Raw genomic sequence first — 21,512 nt, 5'->3', positions numbered from 1 at the left:
ATATTTATTATATACAAATACTAAGATCAGGCTATTTATTTTACATTAATTATCAAATTAGTACATAAGCCGAAATTTTGCCAGTTAAACAAATAAATTTAATTTCAGGTAGTAATTAAACAGTAAAAAAATATATAGCCGTGTAAAAATTTTTTTATAAAATTGTGAAAAATTTTACAACACGAAAATTATGGAACTCGAGGAAATTTTTTTAAATTTCATGAAATTTTATAAAATTTGAATCCAGAATTAAGACTGTAAAGATTAAGACTGTAAAATTTCTCAAATTTTTGTAAAACTGTGACAAGTTTAAAAAAATTAAATTAATAAATAAAAATTAATAATTTTTAAAAATAATTTAGCAAAAAAAAAAGTTTTAAGCAATTGATATAATTTAAAATAAATAAATTTTTAATTAAATGTTAAATATTCATATTTTTTAGTATTATTATCTAAAACCGATAAATCAAGATTAACAATTTGTAATAAAGGTGAAATTTCTTTAATCTCAGATGAATGGGTAAAAGTACCGCCGATAATCATTTTAAGAACACAATTACTTTTTCTTTTTTTTGTTACAGCAACAGCGGTATGAAGCGACTCACACGTAATTGCAGTTGCTGATAAATCGAGATAAATTAAATTAGGCGCATTATTTATTAAGTTGATAATACTTACATCCGTTATATTTTTACATCCCCAACATTTAAATACTTTAAGACTTTGAAAATCGGCAATAGCATCATCATCAACTTTTGTTACGAAATTAATTATCAGAGTTTCTAATTTAATTAAAGTTATTAATGAAGTAATACCACGATTAGTTACCAAATGGCAGCTGGTTAAATCTACATAATTTAATTGTTTGCAGTTATACGATAAGTTTATCAAAAAATCATCATTTACCACAATATTATCGTTGAGACACAGTCGTTGTAAATTCATTAAATTCACTAAATTATTTAATGAACTTGATGATATCAATGGATGCATACCACGAAATTCTAAATTTGTTATTGTTGTTTTTTTACCAACAACTTCTAAGGTCGGGTCCGTAAGACACACGCACATATCAAGCGTTAATGATTTTAAATTTGTTAGATGATTTATTCCTACATCAAAATAATTTGACAATAATGCTGTGCATCTAATTAAATGTAAGTCTTCAATAACATCATGGGGCAGTGATGAAAATGATTTACCGCACATATATTCATCTCCATCAATTAATATGTATTTTAATTTTTTATTTACTGAAAATAATTGTGATAATTCGCGCTCACATGGTCCCGTAAGTGTTTTCATCATAAATTTTGTTATATTCCGGCAGTTTGTCATCAGTGAATTTATTCCTGATGGGGATAACGATAATCCCATTATATTTAAAAACTGCATATTTGGACAGAGTTTACCGATTATTGTTAGAGTACTGGAGCTTAATAAATGTGATACCTGTGATAAATCTAAATGTGTTAAAAATTTACCACAACGGACCAATACTTTGCGGAGAGTACTTGTATCGACAACTTGCACCCGAATCTTCGGTGACAGGCCCCAGGATTTTTTTGATAAGTTTAAGTATTTAACTGAGTGCCAAGACTCTTGACTTAGTGCTTGCCAACGTTTGCACACTGTAGAAACAAAAAATAAGATTAGTAAAGAAACCGTAGAGTTTAAATTAATTATTTATTTATATTAACTTCGTAAGCTATCAAAAATAATTTAAAGAAATATTTTCATAAAATTAATTAAAGTGATTTTTTTTGTAATTTATCGTATATAAAATTATTTATAATTCTATTTTTTAATAAAAATCAAATTTGTGACTCAAAAATCAAGTATAGATTCATTAAGTTTTTTACTGATATAAAACTACATATATTTTAAATCTGAATTCTTCGAATCGATCACTATTTTGTCTTAAGGGCATTCTCAGTGCCCTCCACTTTTTAAAAATATGCAATGACTTTCAACTGTCATAACCGTATTAAAATTTTATTAATTAATTAAAAAAAAATTAAAACCTTAATTGAAAAAAGGACAACGTAGTCGTAATTTCGTTGAGATATAGAATTTAAAAAAAATTACTTACAATTGATATCAATTAGGAGTTAAACGAAATATATTGAATAAATTTTAGCCAACAAAATTTAAAAATTCGAATTATAAAATTGACATGACGATTTTACTGAAATTTATTTTACAAATTTTGTTTAACTCCTATTTGATATCAAGTGTAAATAGTTTTTTTTTTAAATCTATACATCGGCGAAATTACGACTACGTTGTCTTTTTTTCAATTAATGCTTTTATTTTTTTTTAATTAATTGATAAAAACATGATACGCCTACGACAGTTGAAAGTCATTGAAAGTTTTTAAAAAGTGGGGGGCACTGTTTGAGAATGGCCTTAATATTTAAAAAGTTTTATTATTTTTTATTTCAAAAACAAAAAATAAACGAAATAAAATAAAGAAAAAAGTATTTATTGCTAATTATTTAATGGAGAAAAATTTTAGAAAATAATTAAAAAAATTTCTAGTCTATTTAAAATAAGTATTGTCTTAATAAAAATACCTCTTTCCATTCGTATTCTATCAGCAATTGGTAAATATAAAAATACTTCAATCAAACAATCATCATTCAATTTATTAATGAGTGAATCCGAATCGTAATTAGGCTCAGGCTCAGCTACTTCCGCTACAGCCGTTTCAACATCATTTTTATTTTGTTTTTTTGCAGAAAATCTTTTGCGATTTTCGATACTATCAGGCTGGTGCCAAGAGTCAGCAGCAGTGACACGCAATACCCGGGCGTGTAATTTTATTTCCATTCTATGAGCAGCTCGTCGTGCCCTTTAATTAACAAAAAACACAATCATTTTTTGAAATTATATAAAACTGATCATTTATTAATTAGTAATACTAATAATTATATACTCACTGAACTGTACTTTCAACATCACTGTAAGTTATAAAACCAAAATGACTTCTACCATCAACTCTTTTCACATAACAAGTTTCTATTTTTCCATAGGCACTAAATAATTTTTCCAAGTCTTTGTTCGTTGTCTAAAATAATAAGTAAACAACATGTTACTGTTATTAATTCATTTACATTAATCATATATTTAACTTAATAATAATAACTTACGCGTTCTGCTAAATTTCCAATAAATAATTTTCTTATTGGAACATTATCATCAGTGTTGTGAGCAAAATGAGGTTCAATATCATTACTATTGAATGGAACTTCTGTAAAATGTATATTTAGTATTCATAAAAATAATTATTTATTACGTATATTTATATATATTTGTAAATAAATATTAAAATTTTTACCTTGAGATAATTCTTTGAATGTAGTCCATATTTGACGTAAAATATCATTATCCATTGTGCGAATAAATTAATTAAATATATAAATAAATAATTATATTTAATTGTTACCGGTTATTTTGATTTAAAATTTCTAAACTCTGGTTATTTAATTTATAATTGATAATAAATTATTAATATACTAGGCAGTCTTTGCTTTGTTCTTTGTTTGAATTTATCACTTTAGATTGTAATGGAGCATGGTAATGGATGATGATGTCTGATGTCTGCGTCTGTTGCTCGTTTCTAGGCTCCAGTCTACTCAAGTCGCTTTTGTCGACTGATATAACCAATACTGTCTACTGATATGCTGGCTGATTCTTGTAAAGTCCGTTTGAGGAAAGAAATTTTCGAGTACCTAGTATTAGCATGTACTAAGTACAGAGTACTCTACAATACTCTATTACACTATGTCTACTAGCGCCACTCAAGTTTGCAATATTTCCTGTTTCATTCATAAAAAAAATTGGGTCACTTTTACTTTCATTTTTACTCTGAAGGTCACAACGAGAATTTGGTTCACTGTAAGGTGCTGTCATCTGTAACATGAATTTCAAAGCTGGAATTTATTGTGAAATTGGAGGGAAAAATTTGTAAATTTAAAAACTTTTCTTTTTCATAATTATTTCCGAATTTTAAAAATACAATTATTTATTTATCAATTAATTAGTTTTATTACTGCAAGAACATTTATTTTATTGATACTTTAGATTTAGTTGATAGTGAAATTAAAATTTTTTATTTTTTTTTCAGTGGCAAATTTTTATTTTTATAAATTTTTTAATGAAAACATAATATGTTGTTTGTTATACAAAAATACAATGACAAATATTATCATTCATAATCAATGAAAAAGTTAAAATGTTAAATTTTCTTAAAAATAGTTTACTTTACTGTGGATTAATAAAAATAAATAAGTAAATAATAGAACAATTTCTATAGTAATGTTACGACAATTAAAATTAAATTTAAATATTATAATTAGTATAAATTACTATAAGTGGAAAATGCCCTCAATTATTTTATAATTACACAATTGTGTTCTTAAAAAAACTCAAAGTTAGATTATATACTGATAAAAAATAATCGGACTAAGATACTGAAAGTAGCAGACGTCAAACAATTTTATTGTCTGTATGTATAAAAAAGTTACTTGTGAATAAAATAAAATTTTTTGAATTCGCACAAAAAGATTTGTTAAACTTTTTGAAATTCATTTTTCTCATAAGTATTTCAATAGTTTATTTAAAAGAAAAAAAATTTACTTACTGTCTGCTACTTTCTGTAAGACGTTTTTTTATTTCATTTTGTCGATGGACAAAAAAAGAAATTTAATTTTTTTTAATAAAATGTAAATAAATTATTTCTTTTTGTTTGAAAACTTAAATTTTTTTTTTATGAAGGTGAAAAAAAATTACAAAATTTTAATAATTTTAATATTTTAGTAGTACATTGCTTTTACATTGAAAATTTTACAATTTGGCATTGAACTTTTATTTAAATTGTATTTTTAATAATTGATTATTATTTATTAATAATAAGTAATTACCTCTACTAAAAAGTTAATGTTTTAAAAATGCATGTTAAAAATTTTCCTTAATATTACAAGCAAGTTATTTGAAATTATTAACAAATTCAAACCAGTAGGAAATATAAAATATCTATGTACTTATTTATTATACTTTATTTTACATTACTTCAAGTTTCCAAGTCATAAATGTCACAACCATTAAAATTACAATGTATATTATTTTATTTCATTTAAATAATTTTTTTTTTTTATTGTCCATAAGTTAATTAATTTTGAATAATATTTATTTTAAAGCTGATAGTTATTTTAAAAGTTATAACTTTAATTAAAAATTCTTTTTTTTTCATCTATAATTAGTTTTTAAATACTAACAATTATTAAAAACTAATTAAGTTTTTGAAAAAAAAAAAAAAAAAAAAAAGGGTAGTAGTAAATTTAAAAAAATTTTTTGAATTTTCATGCCAATTATCTATTATTAAGAGAATAAGAAAAATTTTGTTCCCGCCATATCTATATGATAGAATTAGTTAATGTTATTGAAATTGGTATCATTAGATAGGTCTTGACTTGAATTTGTGCCTTTACATAATTTAAACTTTTTTTAATCGCCAAGTATTGAGATGAATAGATTTATCTATATCATTCGAATTACATTTAAATTATGCGAGAAAAAAGACGATCGTATTTATTTTCTTTAAATAAATTAATACTTTAATTATTCTGTCACTAAATATGACTGAATGTCACTGAATATATGGCTATATTATTTATATCGCGTTACTTATTCCAAAATGACAGATTTTTATACTCCTTTTTGGTTTTAGGAAGCTTCTCAAAGCCAAAAAAGTGTGGATAGAAAAAAAAAGGATTCATTGACACAAAAAATCTTTACACGCCTAAAGAAAATTTTTACTCACTCCAAGAAATTTTTTGCATTGTGAATTGAAAACAAAAATTTACTTAGAACTGGAATAAATTACTTGGTGCAAGAAATTATTTCTTGACCAAAAAAATCTTTTTTCGCCCCAAGACAATTTTTGTATTTAATTGATAAAATGCATAAAATTTCTTGGTGCAAATTAAAATTTTGTTGCGGCAAGAAATCATTTTTTTCTGCGTATTTTATAAATTTTGTAGTGATATTTAGACAGTCACGTAGTGACTACAGTTTGCTCGTCATTAAAAAACGAACAAATTTCCACCAGCCCTGGTGGTTTTGAATCACCCTGGGAGTGGAAACACGGTGGAATCACGGTGGGTTTGTTCCATTTTATCACCGTGATTCCACCGTGGAATCAGGGTGGGTACGCGGTGTACCCACCGTGATTCCACGGTGGTTACACGGTCTACCCACCCTGATTCCACGGTGTATCCACGGTGTACGCGGAATCAGGGTGGTTACACGGTGTACCCACCCTGATTCCACGGTGATAAAATAAAAAAAACCCACCGTGTAACCACCGTGGATCCACCGAGATTCCACCGTGTTTCCAGGGTGATTCAAAACCGCCCGAGAGTGTATATATAAAATAAGTCAACTGTTTTTTTTAAATGTCTAAATTTAAAAGCCATTAAATAAATTCAAATGACAATCGGTCTTTTAAAAAAACTGATAGCTGTCACAATTTAAAAGTATAATAAAATTTGAAATTAAAATAATCTATTTTAAATTGTCTTAATTAAAATGGGTAAATATGCATTATTTAATTTATTACAATTAGTAAATGATAATTATTTACTACAAGATAATGATAAATATATTGGTTAGATATTAGTGAAATTAATGAACCGACTTCTGACATCGACCATCAAGATACAGAAGATTCGGCGATTAATAATAAAGAATTATCAAATGTATCTCAGCAAGCAGAAGAGGTGAGTGAGTTAAAAGTTAATCAGAGGTTCAACACATTCGAAGAGTTGGAGAAAAAAATAAAAAATTATCAAGGTTACAAAAATTGTGCCTTTTATAAAAGAGATTGTGTCACAATCGAAAAATGCCGAAGACAAGGGGTTAAGCGACACATTGAACCAAACTTAAAATATTATTCGATTAGATATTGTTGTATTAATGGTGGGAAAAAATTTAAATCTATGTCGACGGGAGAAAGATCATCTAGTACTTTTCAAATAAATTGTCGAGCCTCATTTAAAGTTAGAGTAACTGAAGATGGAAATAGTTTAATTATATCGAATATAAATTTAGATCACAACCATGATACAACTAAAAAATTCTACGATAATTTGCCTCAAACCAGAAGAATGACACCAGAAGTACAAAGTAAAGTGAAGGAATTGTTAAAATTAAAAACAAATAAAAATAAAAAAAAGATAAAATTAGTAAAGAGACGGGAAAAGTCGTACCACTAAAAGATATCCATAATTTACAGTACACGCTTACAATTTGTCGCAACCAAGTGGATTGACTGTAATATCACATTCTATTAGCGAGTTTATAACTTACCGCATTTCAAGTTACAGTAAACTTGAACAAGAATAAATTAAAAAAATTTTTACTATTGATTTCTTACATTAAATTGGTGGTGGTTAAAAAATATTCAAGAACTTTAACTTTATTTAGAGGAGTAATTAAATAAAAATATATTTTTTTGCTGGATGTCTTGTAATTTTTATTTACTTTTTTTTTTTAAATTTAGTTTTAATTACAAGTTGGAACAATATATAAATTAATGTAATAAATATATTTTGATTTTTATACTTGTGATTGATAAAAAAAGAAATTGAAGCTTAATATGATTTAATTGGATAATTGAAAAAAAAAAAAAATGATAGAAATAAAGAGATAAAAAATAAAACGAGTAATAATTGAGGATATGTGGGCAGATGAAGGGTAAGTGAACGATAGCAAGGCAGTACAAGATGAAATAAAAGATCTTTACACTTATTCATTGAAAATTATTGGGGTTCAAAAGAAGACCCCGAATGATACCAATTATGTCATCATCGGCGTCCTACACGCCACTGCCCCCAGCACAGTAGTTTAGTACTCGTGTGTTTTGTTCTCTTTAGCTCGTTGACGACACGTTTTGTTATCGCCGTCAATTCCGCCCGCATGTCATCTCCTACACAACACTACACTTCTTGCGTTACCCTCGTTCTATGTGACATAACATCCCGCAATGATTTAGTTCATAACGCCCCTGTTTTCGTTGGGATTTTTTTTTTTTTGTTTATTTACATAATATACATTCTGTTACTTTCTTTTAGTACTTTTATGGTGATTTTATGAGTAATAAATGCATACCATAATAATTTGTTTGGAGCTGGTAATTTAGAATTTTTATTTAGTTTTATAGTAATGAGAAGAAATTTTCGTTAAATCATCGTAAGAGTTGTAACGTTACACTTCAAAACTGGGATCAGAGAAATAATCTGTTTTTCAAGAGATCCAATTTATGGACAGCGGATTGTTGATATATTTTAATGGTAAAAAGAAGAAAAAAAAAGTAAGAAATAATTATTATAATTTTTTTATCCGATAAAAAAAAACTTTAGCTGTAAAAATGTAAATATTTAGACTTATTTACAGCTTTTTTAAAAATAGTTCGTCACAGACGGTTTTTTTAAAAGTACTTTTTTTTTTTTTAATTATATTAAGAACTAAAATAATAGAAATTTCACAGACAGTTATTCATATATTTTTAGCAAGTAATAACAATAACTTTTCTAATTACTGATAACTGTTTAAAGAAATTCAAAATGATTAATCAAACTTTTTTTTAATTTCTTCATCATTTAAAAATCCATCAATTGCTGACAAACAATTGCGTATAATTCCTCCGAGACTAGTTAGTTTTTCTTTAAAAATATCATAAGTTAATTCTAGCTCAGGAGTTGTTGGTGGTGGTGGAGATAAAGGTTCGCTTTTAATTGTTGGTTCAGTGAAGATTTCTGAACTAGACGTAGAATTAACAGGATCAGTGTTAGCTGTCAATAAAACTGGTGTCGGTGGTGGAGTTATTAGTGATGATATAGGTGTTGAAGGAGGTAAAGGATTTGATGTCACTGCTGTTGATGATGTTGGTGATGGTGCTGATGATCGGACAATAGAAAAATTTTTAAGATCTTGCGCTTCCTGCTTTGGTGTTATCAAAAGCTTGCTCTCTATAACACCAAAGTTATCAAGAGCCTGCTCTTTCTGCTTTGGTGTTGGGTAAGACAAATAAAGTTGATCATTTATAATCATGCAATCATCAGCTTCCAACTTGATAATAAATGTACGGTTGAAGTAAAACATTAATTTTCCATTGGTATTTAATTCTTTGAAGCAACCACTGATACAGATCATCATTGTCCCATCCTAAAATAAATAAAGTATCAATTAAAGTAAAAATTACAACAGATATAATCCGATAATTAAATTGAAATTATAATAATAAATAAATAAATTAACTGTTTGTAACATAACATCGGTTGAAAAACTATTTAAATAATGATATGTTTCTGGCAGAAGTGATATCAAAGTAACAATGGGTAATCTCCCTTGCTTTAATAAATTTATTCGTTGATCTGCTACTTTCATTGTTATCAAATTTCGATGAAACTGAACGTACTCTTCGATATTTCTGTAAAAATATTTTATAAATATCTTGTTTATGGTTTCGATCCGGTAATTAATAAATTAAGTTAAAGGTTCTGAGGAAAATGTTGGATCCAGGTGATTAGTTAATAACAAATTATCAATTTACGCAACGTTTCGCAAATTTGAATTGTTTGCTGGGTCGATCATAATGTAAAGTGTTAATACCCTCAATCTTAATTGATTGCCTTGTTTTCGATCAAGTCTACAATTACTAACATGTCCTGATGAAGCAAAAATAAATTTGCAAAATTAATAATTTGTTATTAACCCTTTAGAGTCTGACCTTGAAACCCCACTCTTCGGTCTGGCGGAGCCCGATAGAATTAGAAAGAGCGCGAAGCAAATGTGTCAGGGCCGTATTATAAGAGAAAAAATTTCACCTAAGCGGGAATTGAAAATTATTTAATTTTTAATTTTTTATTTATTAAATAATAAATATCAAAGGACTTAAATTCGAAGTAAGAACAACATTTGGTTTCATTATAAATATATTTAAGTAATATTGCAATTACATAGCAATGTATAAAATTTTTTACATTTTTCTAACCTTACTTTTGGAGACTATTTCCTCACGTCAACAATACTAACTACGGTTCTGTCGATGAACGCAGCGCGAGATTCAAACGAGTGGAAGGGTACTCACAGACACACTACTACTCTCACATGTCACTCATACAAGCTCACGGGACTCTACGATTCGCGCTCTCCCCACTAGTCTCACACGGAGACGTTTCGAGATCCTCTGACTCTAAAGGGTTAACTAACCAACTGAATCCAACATATTCCCCAGAACCTTAAACTTAATTTTAAATAAACATTTATTTTTTAAATTTCAAATATAATGAATTATTGAAAAAAAATATTAGTATTTAAAATTTTTTAAATAAATTGAATAAAAGATGACTTATTTAAAAATTGTTACCTCGATTCATGAGACGTCGGTGTGGCTGAACTAACAGTCATACTGAAGAATGCTAATTTGTGATATAAACTGAGCAGTGGCTCACGAGAGTCGCTGTCAAAAATAGCGAAATATTTTTTAATAAACTGCCCAGCTATTTTTTGTACCTCCACATGAGAATAAAAATTTTTTAATGACATTGGCAAATTTCGTTCTTCCTCCTCTTCCATTTCTAAGTCGATAACAATTGGTTTCGACACTTTGAAACCATCCTATAAATAATTTATACGAAAGCAATAATTACCATAATAGTTTTCATGTACATAGTTGTTAAATTTTAAATTAAAGTCCATACCAGTACTAATAGTGAAGGAAACATCATCCGTATATATCTATTAGAAATAAAAAGAACATAATTTATAAATTATAATATAAATTTAAATAGATAATTAGTAAATATTAACAATTACTCGAAATATTCTTTTTTATTTTGAACATTATTGCCACGAAGAGGATTTCCACAAAGATATAATTCTTCTAACTTCAAATTTTTTAGTAAACTAAGGCCATTTAAATTTTTAATCTACATAAATAAAATATTTTTTATTACAAATAAATAATCATCATATTAAAATTAAAAAAAAAAAAAACAATTTACCAAATTATCATTCAAATAAATTATTTTCAAATGTGAAAATCTTAAAATAACTGTAGCTAGAGTCGAAGAGAGCCGCAGGTTATTTTTTCTGAGGTCCAATACTCTCAAATCGGGCATATAATCAAAAACAAATTTCATTATTGTTGAGAATATATTTGGTATAAATAGAGCACAGAAATAATCGTCAGCTAGATATGGATCGCAGTGAAAATGTGACAAGTCAAGTGTCTTGGTTTTCCCACACAGTCGTTTTGATGCAACGTACTTTAATTTTTTACTCAAAGTATCATCTATTTTTATCAACCTTCTGGAAAATTTTTCGATACCATGTTCAGGAAATCCCTTTTCTATGTTTAACTTGATTCTGTAATTATCTGATGTTTTTATTTTTTCATTTAACGCAGCCAATTTGTTAGCTATTTCTTCTTCATCTACATAAAAAATTGATTGATCTCTAGTTTCTCTATACTAAAATAAAATAGAAATATATATTATAATAATTAAATATTTATGCTAGTAATAAATAAATATGAAATAAATATTTCTACCATAACAGGAATAAAATTATAAGGAAAAATATGTTTCAAAAGATTGTAAATTATAAATCTTTTGCCATATTTATGACCAAATGGTACCTTGAACAAAACAATTTTAAACATTTTTAAAAACTTTAATACTGATTAATAATAATGAATAATAACAAAAATAATAATAATAATAATAATTTAAAATTATATGCGACATTCTTTTATTTTTCAAAGTTGAAATATTTTGTACAATTATCACAATGAAAATAAATACTTAACTTAAATATTTTAATAAATCTAAATATATATGCATACATATATGGGGTATTTTGTTGCTTGCTTGTAGTACATATATCTCCATGTATAAAATCGTTATAGAGCAGAGTTCAGAGCAGAAAAAGAGGCAAACTGAATTTTTCGATCGTAAAGCACACTCTAATGTTTCGCATTAAGAGTCGTGCAAAACAAAGAAGTAAATGTATGGTAAATAAATTTATTCCGAGCAGCCCACAGCTAGCAACCGAACACGACGATAAAAACTAAATACCGAGTCGAAGAAGAGGGCCCTCTTCTTATTTTATAATTACATGATTCATTTTTTAAAAAAGCCACTTGGCGTTGTGATATCTATAAGATAGCAGATTTGAGGCTGTTTTTTGACCTATCGATAAGGCACCAAGATGTTGACAAAACAATCAGATATTTATGTAACAGAAAAAGTATCTGCTTAAAAGACTTGAAATAAGTGACGAGATAGAGTAAATTACAAATAATGGTCAAATAAGTCATCTAAACTACACGGAAAAAAATGATTGACAATAATTGTAGTTCAACTTCTAATCATTTATGTTATGTTCAATAACTAATGTCGTTTCAATCAGTAAAATTATGATTTTAATGTTTAAACTACTATAATTAACAGTTAATCGTTGAAATATACTGCTTGACTATTTAAAATTACTACTTAAACGTTAAAAAACAACAAGACACTTGTCAAAAAAATGCATCTGTTATTAATTTCTTACGTTCTACTCAGTAATATTTACTGAGATTCGGTCTAGGCGCGCTGTTGAAGAGAATCTCAGTAATATTTACTAATATTTTTTTTCCGTGTATTTTGTAATTGAAATTATTTTTGTAAGAGAAAAAATCACATAAATTTTCTATGACTCCTAGGACCAACAACTGTACATCTTATTTATTTAAAAGAATTCGGCTTTGAGGCAAAATAAAATTTGTGTTATCCTTTTAAAAAACATCTTTATGACATCTTAAGGTTGTTCTGTGCTACGTGGGTAGTCATAAACTGACATTGAAACTTATCAGCTCACATTTTGTAATTGTAGGATTAGTTATTTTTTTAATTGTAATGTTTATTGTCACGATATCTGCACAACCAGTCAAAACAAACTGATTTCAGGCCTATGCCGCAGACAATTATTACCGGGTACATAAATTACTAATGTCTCAAATTAACGATCAAACATAAATATATTTGTTCTCTATACATGGCAGAAATAACTGTTTCTACCCCCATCAAATAAAAATAAATGTTCAAATCAAAAATTATTATTGGCATTGCTAAATAATTTCTTATATGAGGATGTTTTTCATTCCTACTTAAGAATTGTTGTACCAAGGCATCATCTTCGTGGATAAGAAAATATTGCATATAAAATTTTGATAATAATGAAATTTGTTAGCGTGTTTTAAATATGTTTAGTTCTCAGCATATGTATTTTCCACAACTGATGTATCAAGACATTTGTTTAATTAAAAGTCGCTCATAGTTTCTAAAACACCTTTTTTTCATCATTACAATGCCAATATTTATAACCTATGCATTATAATCACTAATAATTTAATTATTTTATTGGAATTAAAAATTTGTTTACGACATTTTTAATCAATCTGTTTAATTTAATGTCTAATTATTATATTTATTTATTTATATTAATAAATAAATCAATACGTACAGTTACTTTATACCATCCATAATTATCTGGTACTTGAAAAGAATTAAAACTTTTATCTGATTTTTTCTTAATTATTGGCAATAATTTAGATCTACGTGATGGATGACTTCGTTTCAGTGAAGAAATTGGAAATCTTTGTTCTGATATTGAACATGTACTTTCATGAATAATATAATGGAAATCCACTGACTCTTTTTTAACGATTTCTGTAATTTAAAATATATAAATAATTATCATAAACAACGTTATTAGTATAAACGTAATAAATAATAATAATTATAAATTTAATTTTACTATTCTTAAAACTTGGATATTTTTTAGTCGTTCTAGTTTCTATATTATTGTTATTTTAAAGTTATAAATATTACAAACTTACTTAAATAATCAGTATTCCTGTCTTTTATTGTTAAATTTAATGATTTTGACTGTTTAGAACTCATTATTTATAAAAAATGTATAAATGCGAACACGTGTTGAATATCTGTACGATTATATAAACTATATATTAATGTAGTGTATATATTTAAATAAAATAAATATATATTAATTAACGTGTTTAATAATAATACATTTTTATGTTATTATTAATAATTAGGTAAATATTATAACATTGTTATTATTATTATCAATTGTTTTGTCGCAATAATACTTTTAATCCTGTGATTACATAATAAAATTTATTAGAATTGAAGTTAGTCAACGGTCGAAATTGCAAGAAAATGGAACCCGGTTGCTCATTGGTTGGATTAAAATTAGTCGAGACAAGATAAAGGCGCGCAAATTTTATTTCTATTTACATAGATAAAATTTATTCGATTCATTGAAATCAATAATAATTATTGGGGTGATTTATTGAAAGACTTTTTTAAAAATATTTTTTTGGTTAATAAAGCAGAAGAGAAAAAGAGGCCATTCGGCATCCGAAATGGAAGTAGATTTCTCGTTACTTGTTTAATTATTTTCGAGCTTTTCGAAAAAAAAAATCGATAGAGGAAATTTTTTTTTTACATTCTCAAAAATTTTGAAGGCTATCGAACTATGTTCAAAACTATATAATTATATACATGTTGAACATTTGGAACAATTCTGGAATTAAATTACGTACAAAAAACTATTTATTGAATACACTGAGAAAAAAAAATACTTTTATCAAGAACATTTACTTGAGACAAAAACATATATTCTTGATAATTTTCAAGAATATATAATTTTGTCTCAAGAGTTCGTCGAATGGAAGGAAATAATTTTTATTTAATTCAAGTAAAGCTATTCTTTTGTTTACTCATAATATAATATCAAATTCATGTAATAACAAAAATAAATTTGATGCTCTTTTCTCAAGAAATTGATAATTAATAATAATAAAATAAATATTTTGAACGGATTTCTTGAACCAAGAAATTCTTGTTTGGAAAATAGTATTGTTTTTTCTCAGTGTAATCTTGTAAAATTGATAGTTTAGCACAATATATATATATATACATATGCATAAAATTGTTGAATCAATGGTGTTTTTGGAACCTACTCGACTAGCTGAGACATACATTGATAAAATTTTGGAAAGTGGCGTCATTAGCAAAAATGCAATAGTATAGTTTTTTTTTATCCTTTTGGCTATCGTCCCAATCGGGCCGCGTGCCAGCAAATACAATAGTTACATTTCTATGAAATCTACTAAAAGTATTTATGATATTAATTATATTATTGCTGAATTATCTGATGTCTAATAATTTTTTGATTTTTAAAAACGATGAATTATGAAAATTTTTTTTTTTCAAACTGTACCGATAGTTTATGAGTGTGAATGCAGCAGATATGAAACAATATATAAATTTTGAATAAATAAATTAATTAATTAAAACAATGAAATTGAAAAAAATGCGCGTACTGGTTTTTCAATTATCTAAATACGCATTTTTTTATTTTTATTCTACTTAAATTTGATTTATTTATTCTAAAATTTTTTAAATTATTAATTATAGTTTTTTAAAGTTTATTTTTTTTGTAATTGATTTGTTGAAAAAAAAATTCGAATATCGTTAATTGTCTGCTGGCTTCAGGATTATTATTAAATGTGATGGATTAAATTCAAATGATCATTGTAGTATAAGGATTTTTTTCTTTAACTAAAATTAGTCAAATAAAATTGTTTTTAACTAATGATTTGTAAAGTTATTGTAATTAAAAAAAAAAGCATTTTTACAATTAAAACAATTTTATTACAACTGTCTTATTAACTGTTTCTTATAATGACAATAATTATCTAAAGAACTTTTCTAAAAATAGTACGTCAGAGACGCTTTTTAATATAAAAACTATTGTTTCATATTTGGCAGAAAATTAACAAATAGAATAATATAAAAAATATAACGTCACAGACAGTTATTTGTATTATTTTAAGCATGCAATTAAAAAACTTTTCTAATTACTGATAACGATAACTTTTTAAAAAATTCAAAATAATCAACCCGACTCTTCTCTAGTTTCTATATCATCCAAAAATCCATCAATTGCTGCCATACAATTGCCTATAATTCCTCTGAGACTAATTAGTTTTTCTTTAAAAGTATCATCAGTTAATTCTAGCTCAGAAGATGTGGATGGTGGAGATGGAGATTCACTTTTAATTGTCGGTTCAGTGACGATTTCTGAGCTAGATGTAGAATTATCAGAATCAGTGTTAGCTGTCGATAAAACTGGTGTCGGTGGTGGAGTTATTAGTGATGATATAGGTGTTGAAGGAGGTAAAGGATTTGATGTCACTGCTGTTGATGATGGTGCTGATGATCGGACAGTAATAAAGTTATTAAGAGCCTGCTCTTTCTGCTTTGGTGTTGGATAAGACAAATTAAGTTGATCATTTATAATCGTGCAATCATCAGCTTCCAACTTGATAATGAATGTACGGTTAAAGTAAAACATTAATTTTCCTTTGGTATTTAATTCTTTGAAGCAACCACTGATACAAATCATCGTTGTCCCGTCCTAAAATAAATAAATTATTAATTATAGTAAAAATTACAACAAATATAATCCGATAATTAAATTGAAATAATAATAATAAACTAATAAACTAACTGTTTGTAACATAACGTCGGTTGAAAAACTATTTAAATAATGATAAGTTTTTGGCAGAAGTGAGATTGAAGCAACAATTGGTAATCTTCCTTGCTTAAAAAAATTTATTCGTTGATCTGGTACTACAGTTTTTATTGAATTTCGATGAAACCGAAGGTACTCTTCGATATTTCTGGAAAAATATTCTATAAATGTATTTTTTTTCATGTTTAAAAAAAACGAATTATTGCATAAAATTATTATTATTTAAAATTTTGAAATAAATTGAATAAAAAAAATAAATTTAATTAAAAATCGTTACCCAGGTTCTTGAGACGACAAAGAAGTTAAACTAACATTCATACTGAAAAATGCTAATTGGTGATACAAACTGAGCAGTGAATTACGTGAATCGCTATCGTAAATATCGAAATATTTTTTGATAAACTGTTTAGCTATTTTCCGTAGCTCGGCATGAGGATAATGATTTTTTAAAGTTGATGGTAATGTACATGCTTCTTTTTTTTCTTCTTCGTCTTCCTCTTTTTCTGACTCAAATACAGTTGGTAATGATACTCTAAAACCATCCTATAAATAAATTATTCAAAATATCATCACATATCAAATAATTTATTTTATATATATAAGTGTAATTAAAATTTTACCAGTATTATCAGTGAAGGAAATATCGCGAGTAGTGTTCTATTAGAAATAAAAAAAAATAACCAATAAGTTGTCTGCAATACGAGCATTGATAAGAATTAATAAATTATTACATTACCTTCGATATTCTACTTTAGATTGAACATAATTATTATAAATTGGATTATTATTCAGAAATAATTCTTCTAGTTTCGAATTTTTGAGTCCATTAAAATCTTTAATATCTTTTACCTAAATAAAAATAATATTCACCATTGTAATTACTGATACTATAATTCAATGCAATAACACAAAAAAAAAAAATTACTCACTAAATTATTATTTAAGTAAATGACTTTCAAATTTGAAAATTTTGAAATACCACGGCATATATTTTTAGTTAAAGGTAAATTATTTTTTTCGAGGTTTAATACTTCTAAATCGGGCATAAAATTATATGCAAAATTCATTATTGTGAAAAATATCTTTGGTATAAATAGGGCACAGAAGTAACTATCAACTAGATATGGATCGCAGTAAAAATGTGACAAATCAAGTGATCTAGTTGTTTCACATAATCGTTTTGATGTTACGTATTTCAATTTTTGGGATAAATTTTCATTAAAATCGCACCATGGATATCCTTTTGTAACTTTTATCATTAGTCTATAATTATCATGTGTTTTTATTTTTTCATCACATTTTGATATTTCATCAGCTATTTTTTTTTGATCGACATAAAAAATCGATTTATCCCCTTTATCTTTATACTAAATAATAAAAAGCACATAAATTATTAAAATTTATAATTATTGAATATTTATATTAATAATAAATAAATATTTTTTACCATAACAGGAGTAAAAGTATAAGGATAAATATATTTTAAAATCTTTGAAATTATACATTCTTTGCTATATTTGTGACCAAACGGTATCTAAATAAAATAATTTTGATTATTATTAAAAAATACTATTGTAGTATGGGAATTATTATCATCATTTTATAAGAAATATTCAGATATCGTATAGAAATGAAACCCATATAGATGGGAATGGTTGCTATAATTTGTATGGGTGCTATTTCGATAATCGATATTTCAAAAAAACCTGTTACTATACGATATGGAAAACATTCTCATAATACAATGTAATTGTTATTATAAATTTCTTTTAGTGTAATAAATAAAATATAAAGTGATTTAAAGTCATACGTCATCTTTTTATTCAAAAAATGTTCAACAAATAAAAAGATTTCTGTTTTAAAAAAAATTTTTAAAGAAGCAAACTTGATTGTCAGCTCTATTAGTATTTAATTCTCTTATGTATACTTTATGAATAAAATTATTCAAAGACAAATAATAATTGATTTTTTACTGAATTGAATTTAATAATTATTGTTATTAATCATTAGATAATTTTTAAAAAAGTTTTTTGAACTACTATTGCTGTATTAACGAAAAATCAAAAAACTACTGATACTTTTCTTTATACTTATAGAAGAAATATATTTACATAAAATATCTATAAGTTTGAAAATGAAATTTAATTAGTCTAGAATACATAAAAAAATATTTAACAATTTTTGAGACAAAAATAATTAATTAAAAGTTTTTAAGGGAACTGAGGTAGTTAATTAGAACCTTCATGAATTATATTAATTATTAAATAAAATATTGAATTAATAAACTACTGAAATTATTTAATTTTTATACAAAATTTTATGACATGACTCAAACTTACTTTATTTATATCTAAATAGAAAAATAAATAAATACTTACAGTTACTTTATACCATCCATAATTTTCTCTTGCAAAAGAAGGATAAGTATTATAAGATTTTTTTTTAATTATTGGTATGAATTTAGATCTATAAGAAGTGTAACTATGTTTCAGTGAAGAAGTTGGAAATCTTTGTTCTGAGATTTTACAACTACATTGATCGAGAATATGATCGAGATCTATTGACTCTTTTTTAATTAGTTCTAAAATTCAAAATCGATAAAATATTATTAAAAATAAATAAATAATATTAATTATTAATTTAATTTCAGTATTTTTAAAACATATATTTTACCCAGTAGTTAGTACTGTTATTGTGTTGTTATTATTATTTCAGGTAATAAATATAATAAACTTACTTAAGTAATCTCTATCACTATCTCTGCCTCTTCTAGATAAACTTAATAATTTTGAATGTTTGGAACTCATTGTTTCTATAAAATTTATATATAAATATATTTCATACGTCTAAAAATTTATAAACTGTATAGTCTTTTATATAATTTAAATATTCATAGTGTTTCTTTTTACATTTAACATATTGTTAATTAAAATTTAATAATAACTTTTAAAAATATTCGAAAATAAACTCGTAATAATACAAATTTTGATAAAAATATTTTACGATTAAAATTTTAAAAAAATTTATAATTATTGTTTAAATATTCAAAAACTCACCGTTCTGTGATAAATTATTTTATAAATTTTAAATTTCAAAACAACACACGCGTTAATGACTGATGATGAACTGAGTAAATGTAATTGAAATGTAAACCGATTACAAATTTTTCTCATTAAATATTAAAATAGAGATGTTTTGCGCATGTGCAATTATTTCTATCATTTACAATTATTTTGTAAGTACAAGTTTGTGTTTGTACTTATACTAATAAATGTAGTAGGGATAAGATGGCATCATACTACTAAAAGATATTCTAGTTACAATCAAAGAAAGTAAATATAAATATTTTTGAATAATAATAAAATTTAAAAAGAAATTTATTTCTAGGTAAAATCACCATTTTTAATATTTATATATGAACATGTAAAATATATAAAAAATTGTAAAAATGGAATATATATAGAGACAAAAAGAGATCAAGTGAGAGCATGAGTATGAAAAAAAAAAAAATAAATAAAATATATAGAACAAATCACAGTTGGGGAAGATGGATAATCAAATAACCTGCACGCACCGTATAAATTATCAATCAGCCTGCGATTGTGCAACCCCGAAGGTTGCCGCCTCCTCGAGAGGGTTGTTACATTGACGTAGGGACATACATGGCCATGTAGAGACATATGGGGATGTTCAAGCAGTGTTGAGTCTTGATAACATCGGGTGACCTCGCGAAGCTTATCTTCTTTCTCTTTTTATTTTTATGCGTGGGCGATTGCTCTTACACGGTGTACAGAAGTTCTCCTATATATATATTTCTTGTGTTCAATATAACTCTAAAGCCGGATTACGCGACACGTGTTTAACCATTGGTCTTTGACTTCACTAAACTAATTCAAATAATTCACATTATTATTTCTAGACTATCGCACGTGTTGCACATACATGTGTAATGATATTTTTTTTATTTATCTAAAAAATTGCCTTATATTAATTTTAATCAATTATTTATTTTATTCCAATTCGTAAAGAAAAATATAAATATTACAAAATTTTCTCGTGACTATCCTGTCCGAATTTACTTGAGAATTAAAAAAATTTTTAATTATTTAATTCCATTTTATGTAATTATTAATTTCAATTGATTAATGAAAGTTAAGTAATTAATTTTTTTTTTTATTGAAATAAAATAAAATTAAATTAATAAATCAATTTTTAATAACTACATGAATGGGATTAAAAATAATAATCTAAATAAATAAATACATAGGCGTATATTCTTGGCACGTTTCAAAAGTTGTTGAAGCGAGTGCACACATTAGAAGATGCAGCCACGCGCCAAAATAAAAGATTGTGCGCTTACTTTTAATGCGGGTTTCCTATATAGCCGCAGGCAGTGTACAATTGTTCATCGAGCCGATATCTATCCGCAATTTAGACTTCTTATATTTATATATCACATATATGTATTTACGAATTTTCTCACGTTTGCAGACCAATGATTTTACATTTGTTTTGTATGAGAATCTTTTTTATAATAATAATAATTGCACAGTCTGCTTCCCGTGCAATCTATTATTTATGTTCACCAAAATTTATTGAAATCAAATTTAATTTGATTAATAATTTTCATTTTTAAAAAATAAATATTTTGAACAATTTTTTTTTTTTGTAAAAAAAAATAGTATCGATATGGATTATTATTTATGATTAAATGTATAAGACTTTGTAAATAGCCGTAAGCGATTGTTTAATAAGTTATTATAAATTAAAGAGCTACCGCATATTAAAATCATATCCCCGGCATATTTATTGTGATTTCGCTGTTGAGTGTCTCGGTT

General features: G+C 25.7%; 4 protein-coding genes across 5 annotated transcripts; 1 reads left to right on the top strand and 3 right to left on the bottom strand.

Annotated features, from left to right (window-relative positions):
• Positions 1 to 253: 253 nt before the first annotated feature.
• Positions 254 to 3,743, bottom strand: LOC130673886 (F-box/LRR-repeat protein 7-like). The gene is made up of 5 exons (XM_057479103.1): positions 3,341 to 3,743; positions 3,153 to 3,253; positions 2,943 to 3,070; positions 2,577 to 2,854; positions 254 to 1,631 (listed from the first exon to the last, which is right to left on the bottom strand). Exons 1-5 carry the CDS (start codon positions 3,393 to 3,395, stop codon positions 412 to 414), a joined length of 1,782 nt encoding a protein of 593 aa, XP_057335086.1. The 5' UTR covers positions 3,396 to 3,743; the 3' UTR covers positions 254 to 411.
• Positions 3,744 to 6,481: 2,738 nt separating this feature from the next.
• On the top strand, positions 6,482 to 7,521 carry LOC130671482 (uncharacterized). The gene is made up of 2 exons (XM_057475404.1): positions 6,482 to 6,595; positions 6,676 to 7,521. The coding sequence occupies exons 1-2, from the start codon at positions 6,592 to 6,594 to the stop codon at positions 7,275 to 7,277; spliced, it is 606 nt and encodes a 201-aa protein (XP_057331387.1). The 5' UTR covers positions 6,482 to 6,591; the 3' UTR covers positions 7,278 to 7,521.
• Positions 7,501 to 14,195, bottom strand: LOC130671470 (nuclear RNA export factor 1-like). Of its 2 annotated transcripts, XM_057475383.1 has the most exons (9): positions 13,949 to 14,193; positions 13,573 to 13,778; positions 11,618 to 11,704; positions 11,070 to 11,537; positions 10,882 to 10,994; positions 10,767 to 10,803; positions 10,433 to 10,683; positions 9,322 to 9,493; positions 7,501 to 9,228 (listed from the first exon to the last, which is right to left on the bottom strand). In XM_057475383.1, the coding sequence occupies exons 1-9, from the start codon at positions 14,010 to 14,012 to the stop codon at positions 8,632 to 8,634; spliced, it is 1,995 nt and encodes a 664-aa protein (XP_057331366.1). In that variant the 5' UTR covers positions 14,013 to 14,193; the 3' UTR covers positions 7,501 to 8,631. The 2 variants fall into 2 exon arrangements, with proteins under 2 accessions (XP_057331366.1, XP_057331375.1); XM_057475392.1 differs by lacking the exon at positions 11,618 to 11,704 and having other exon boundaries at positions 13,949 to 14,195.
• A 1,608-nt stretch (positions 14,196 to 15,803) lies between these two features.
• Positions 15,804 to 19,846, bottom strand: LOC130671462 (nuclear RNA export factor 1-like). Its single transcript, XM_057475370.1, has 10 exons — positions 19,731 to 19,846; positions 19,412 to 19,520; positions 19,053 to 19,255; positions 18,122 to 18,208; positions 17,604 to 18,041; positions 17,411 to 17,523; positions 17,295 to 17,331; positions 16,952 to 17,217; positions 16,651 to 16,822; positions 15,804 to 16,557 (listed from the first exon to the last, which is right to left on the bottom strand). The coding sequence occupies exons 2-10, from the start codon at positions 19,479 to 19,481 to the stop codon at positions 16,036 to 16,038; spliced, it is 1,908 nt and encodes a 635-aa protein (XP_057331353.1). The 5' UTR covers positions 19,482 to 19,520; positions 19,731 to 19,846; the 3' UTR covers positions 15,804 to 16,035.
• Positions 19,847 to 21,512: the final 1,666 nt, after the last annotated feature.

This window comes from Microplitis mediator, chromosome 1 (genome assembly GCF_029852145.1).
Source record: "Microplitis mediator isolate UGA2020A chromosome 1, iyMicMedi2.1, whole genome shotgun sequence".
Taxonomy (NCBI): Eukaryota; Metazoa; Arthropoda; class Insecta; order Hymenoptera; family Braconidae; genus Microplitis; species Microplitis mediator.
Note: the sequence above shows the minus strand (reverse complement) of the source record. Positions and strands in the feature narration are given on the sequence as shown.

What these genes read in the sequence shown, in the direction of transcription:
- LOC130673886 (XM_057479103.1), bottom strand. Translation starts at nt 3,395, where the DNA reads ATGGATAATGATATTTTACGTCAAATATGGACTACATTCAAAGAATTA. An exon ending in TTGGAAATTTAGCAGAACGC is followed by an intron (nt 3,071 to 3,152) that starts GTAAGTTATTAT and finishes TTATTATTTTAG; the next exon opens with ACAACGAACAAAGACTTGGA. An exon ending in TAGAATACGAATGGAAAGAG is followed by an intron (nt 1,632 to 2,576) that starts GTATTTTTATTA and finishes TTGTTTCTACAG; the next exon opens with TGTGCAAACGTTGGCAAGCA.
- LOC130671470 (XM_057475383.1), bottom strand. Translation starts at nt 14,012, where the DNA reads ATGAGTTCTAAACAGTCAAAATCATTAAATTTAACAATAAAAGACAGG. An exon ending in CAGGAATACTGATTATTTAA is followed by an intron (nt 13,779 to 13,948) that starts GTAAGTTTGTAA and finishes TTTAAATTACAG; the next exon opens with AAATCGTTAAAAAAGAGTCA. An exon ending in CCGACGTCTCATGAATCGAG is followed by an intron (nt 9,494 to 10,432) that starts GTAACAATTTTT and finishes ATATTTTTACAG; the next exon opens with AAATATCGAAGAGTACGTTC.
- LOC130671462 (XM_057475370.1), bottom strand. Translation starts at nt 19,481, where the DNA reads ATGAGTTCCAAACATTCAAAATTATTAAGTTTATCTAGAAGAGGCAGA. An exon ending in ATACTTTTACTCCTGTTATG is followed by an intron (nt 18,042 to 18,121) that starts GTAAAAAATATT and finishes TTTATTATTTAG; the next exon opens with TATAAAGATAAAGGGGATAA. An exon ending in CCGACGTTATGTTACAAACA is followed by an intron (nt 16,558 to 16,650) that starts GTTAGTTTATTA and finishes TATTTATTTTAG; the next exon opens with GACGGGACAACGATGATTTG.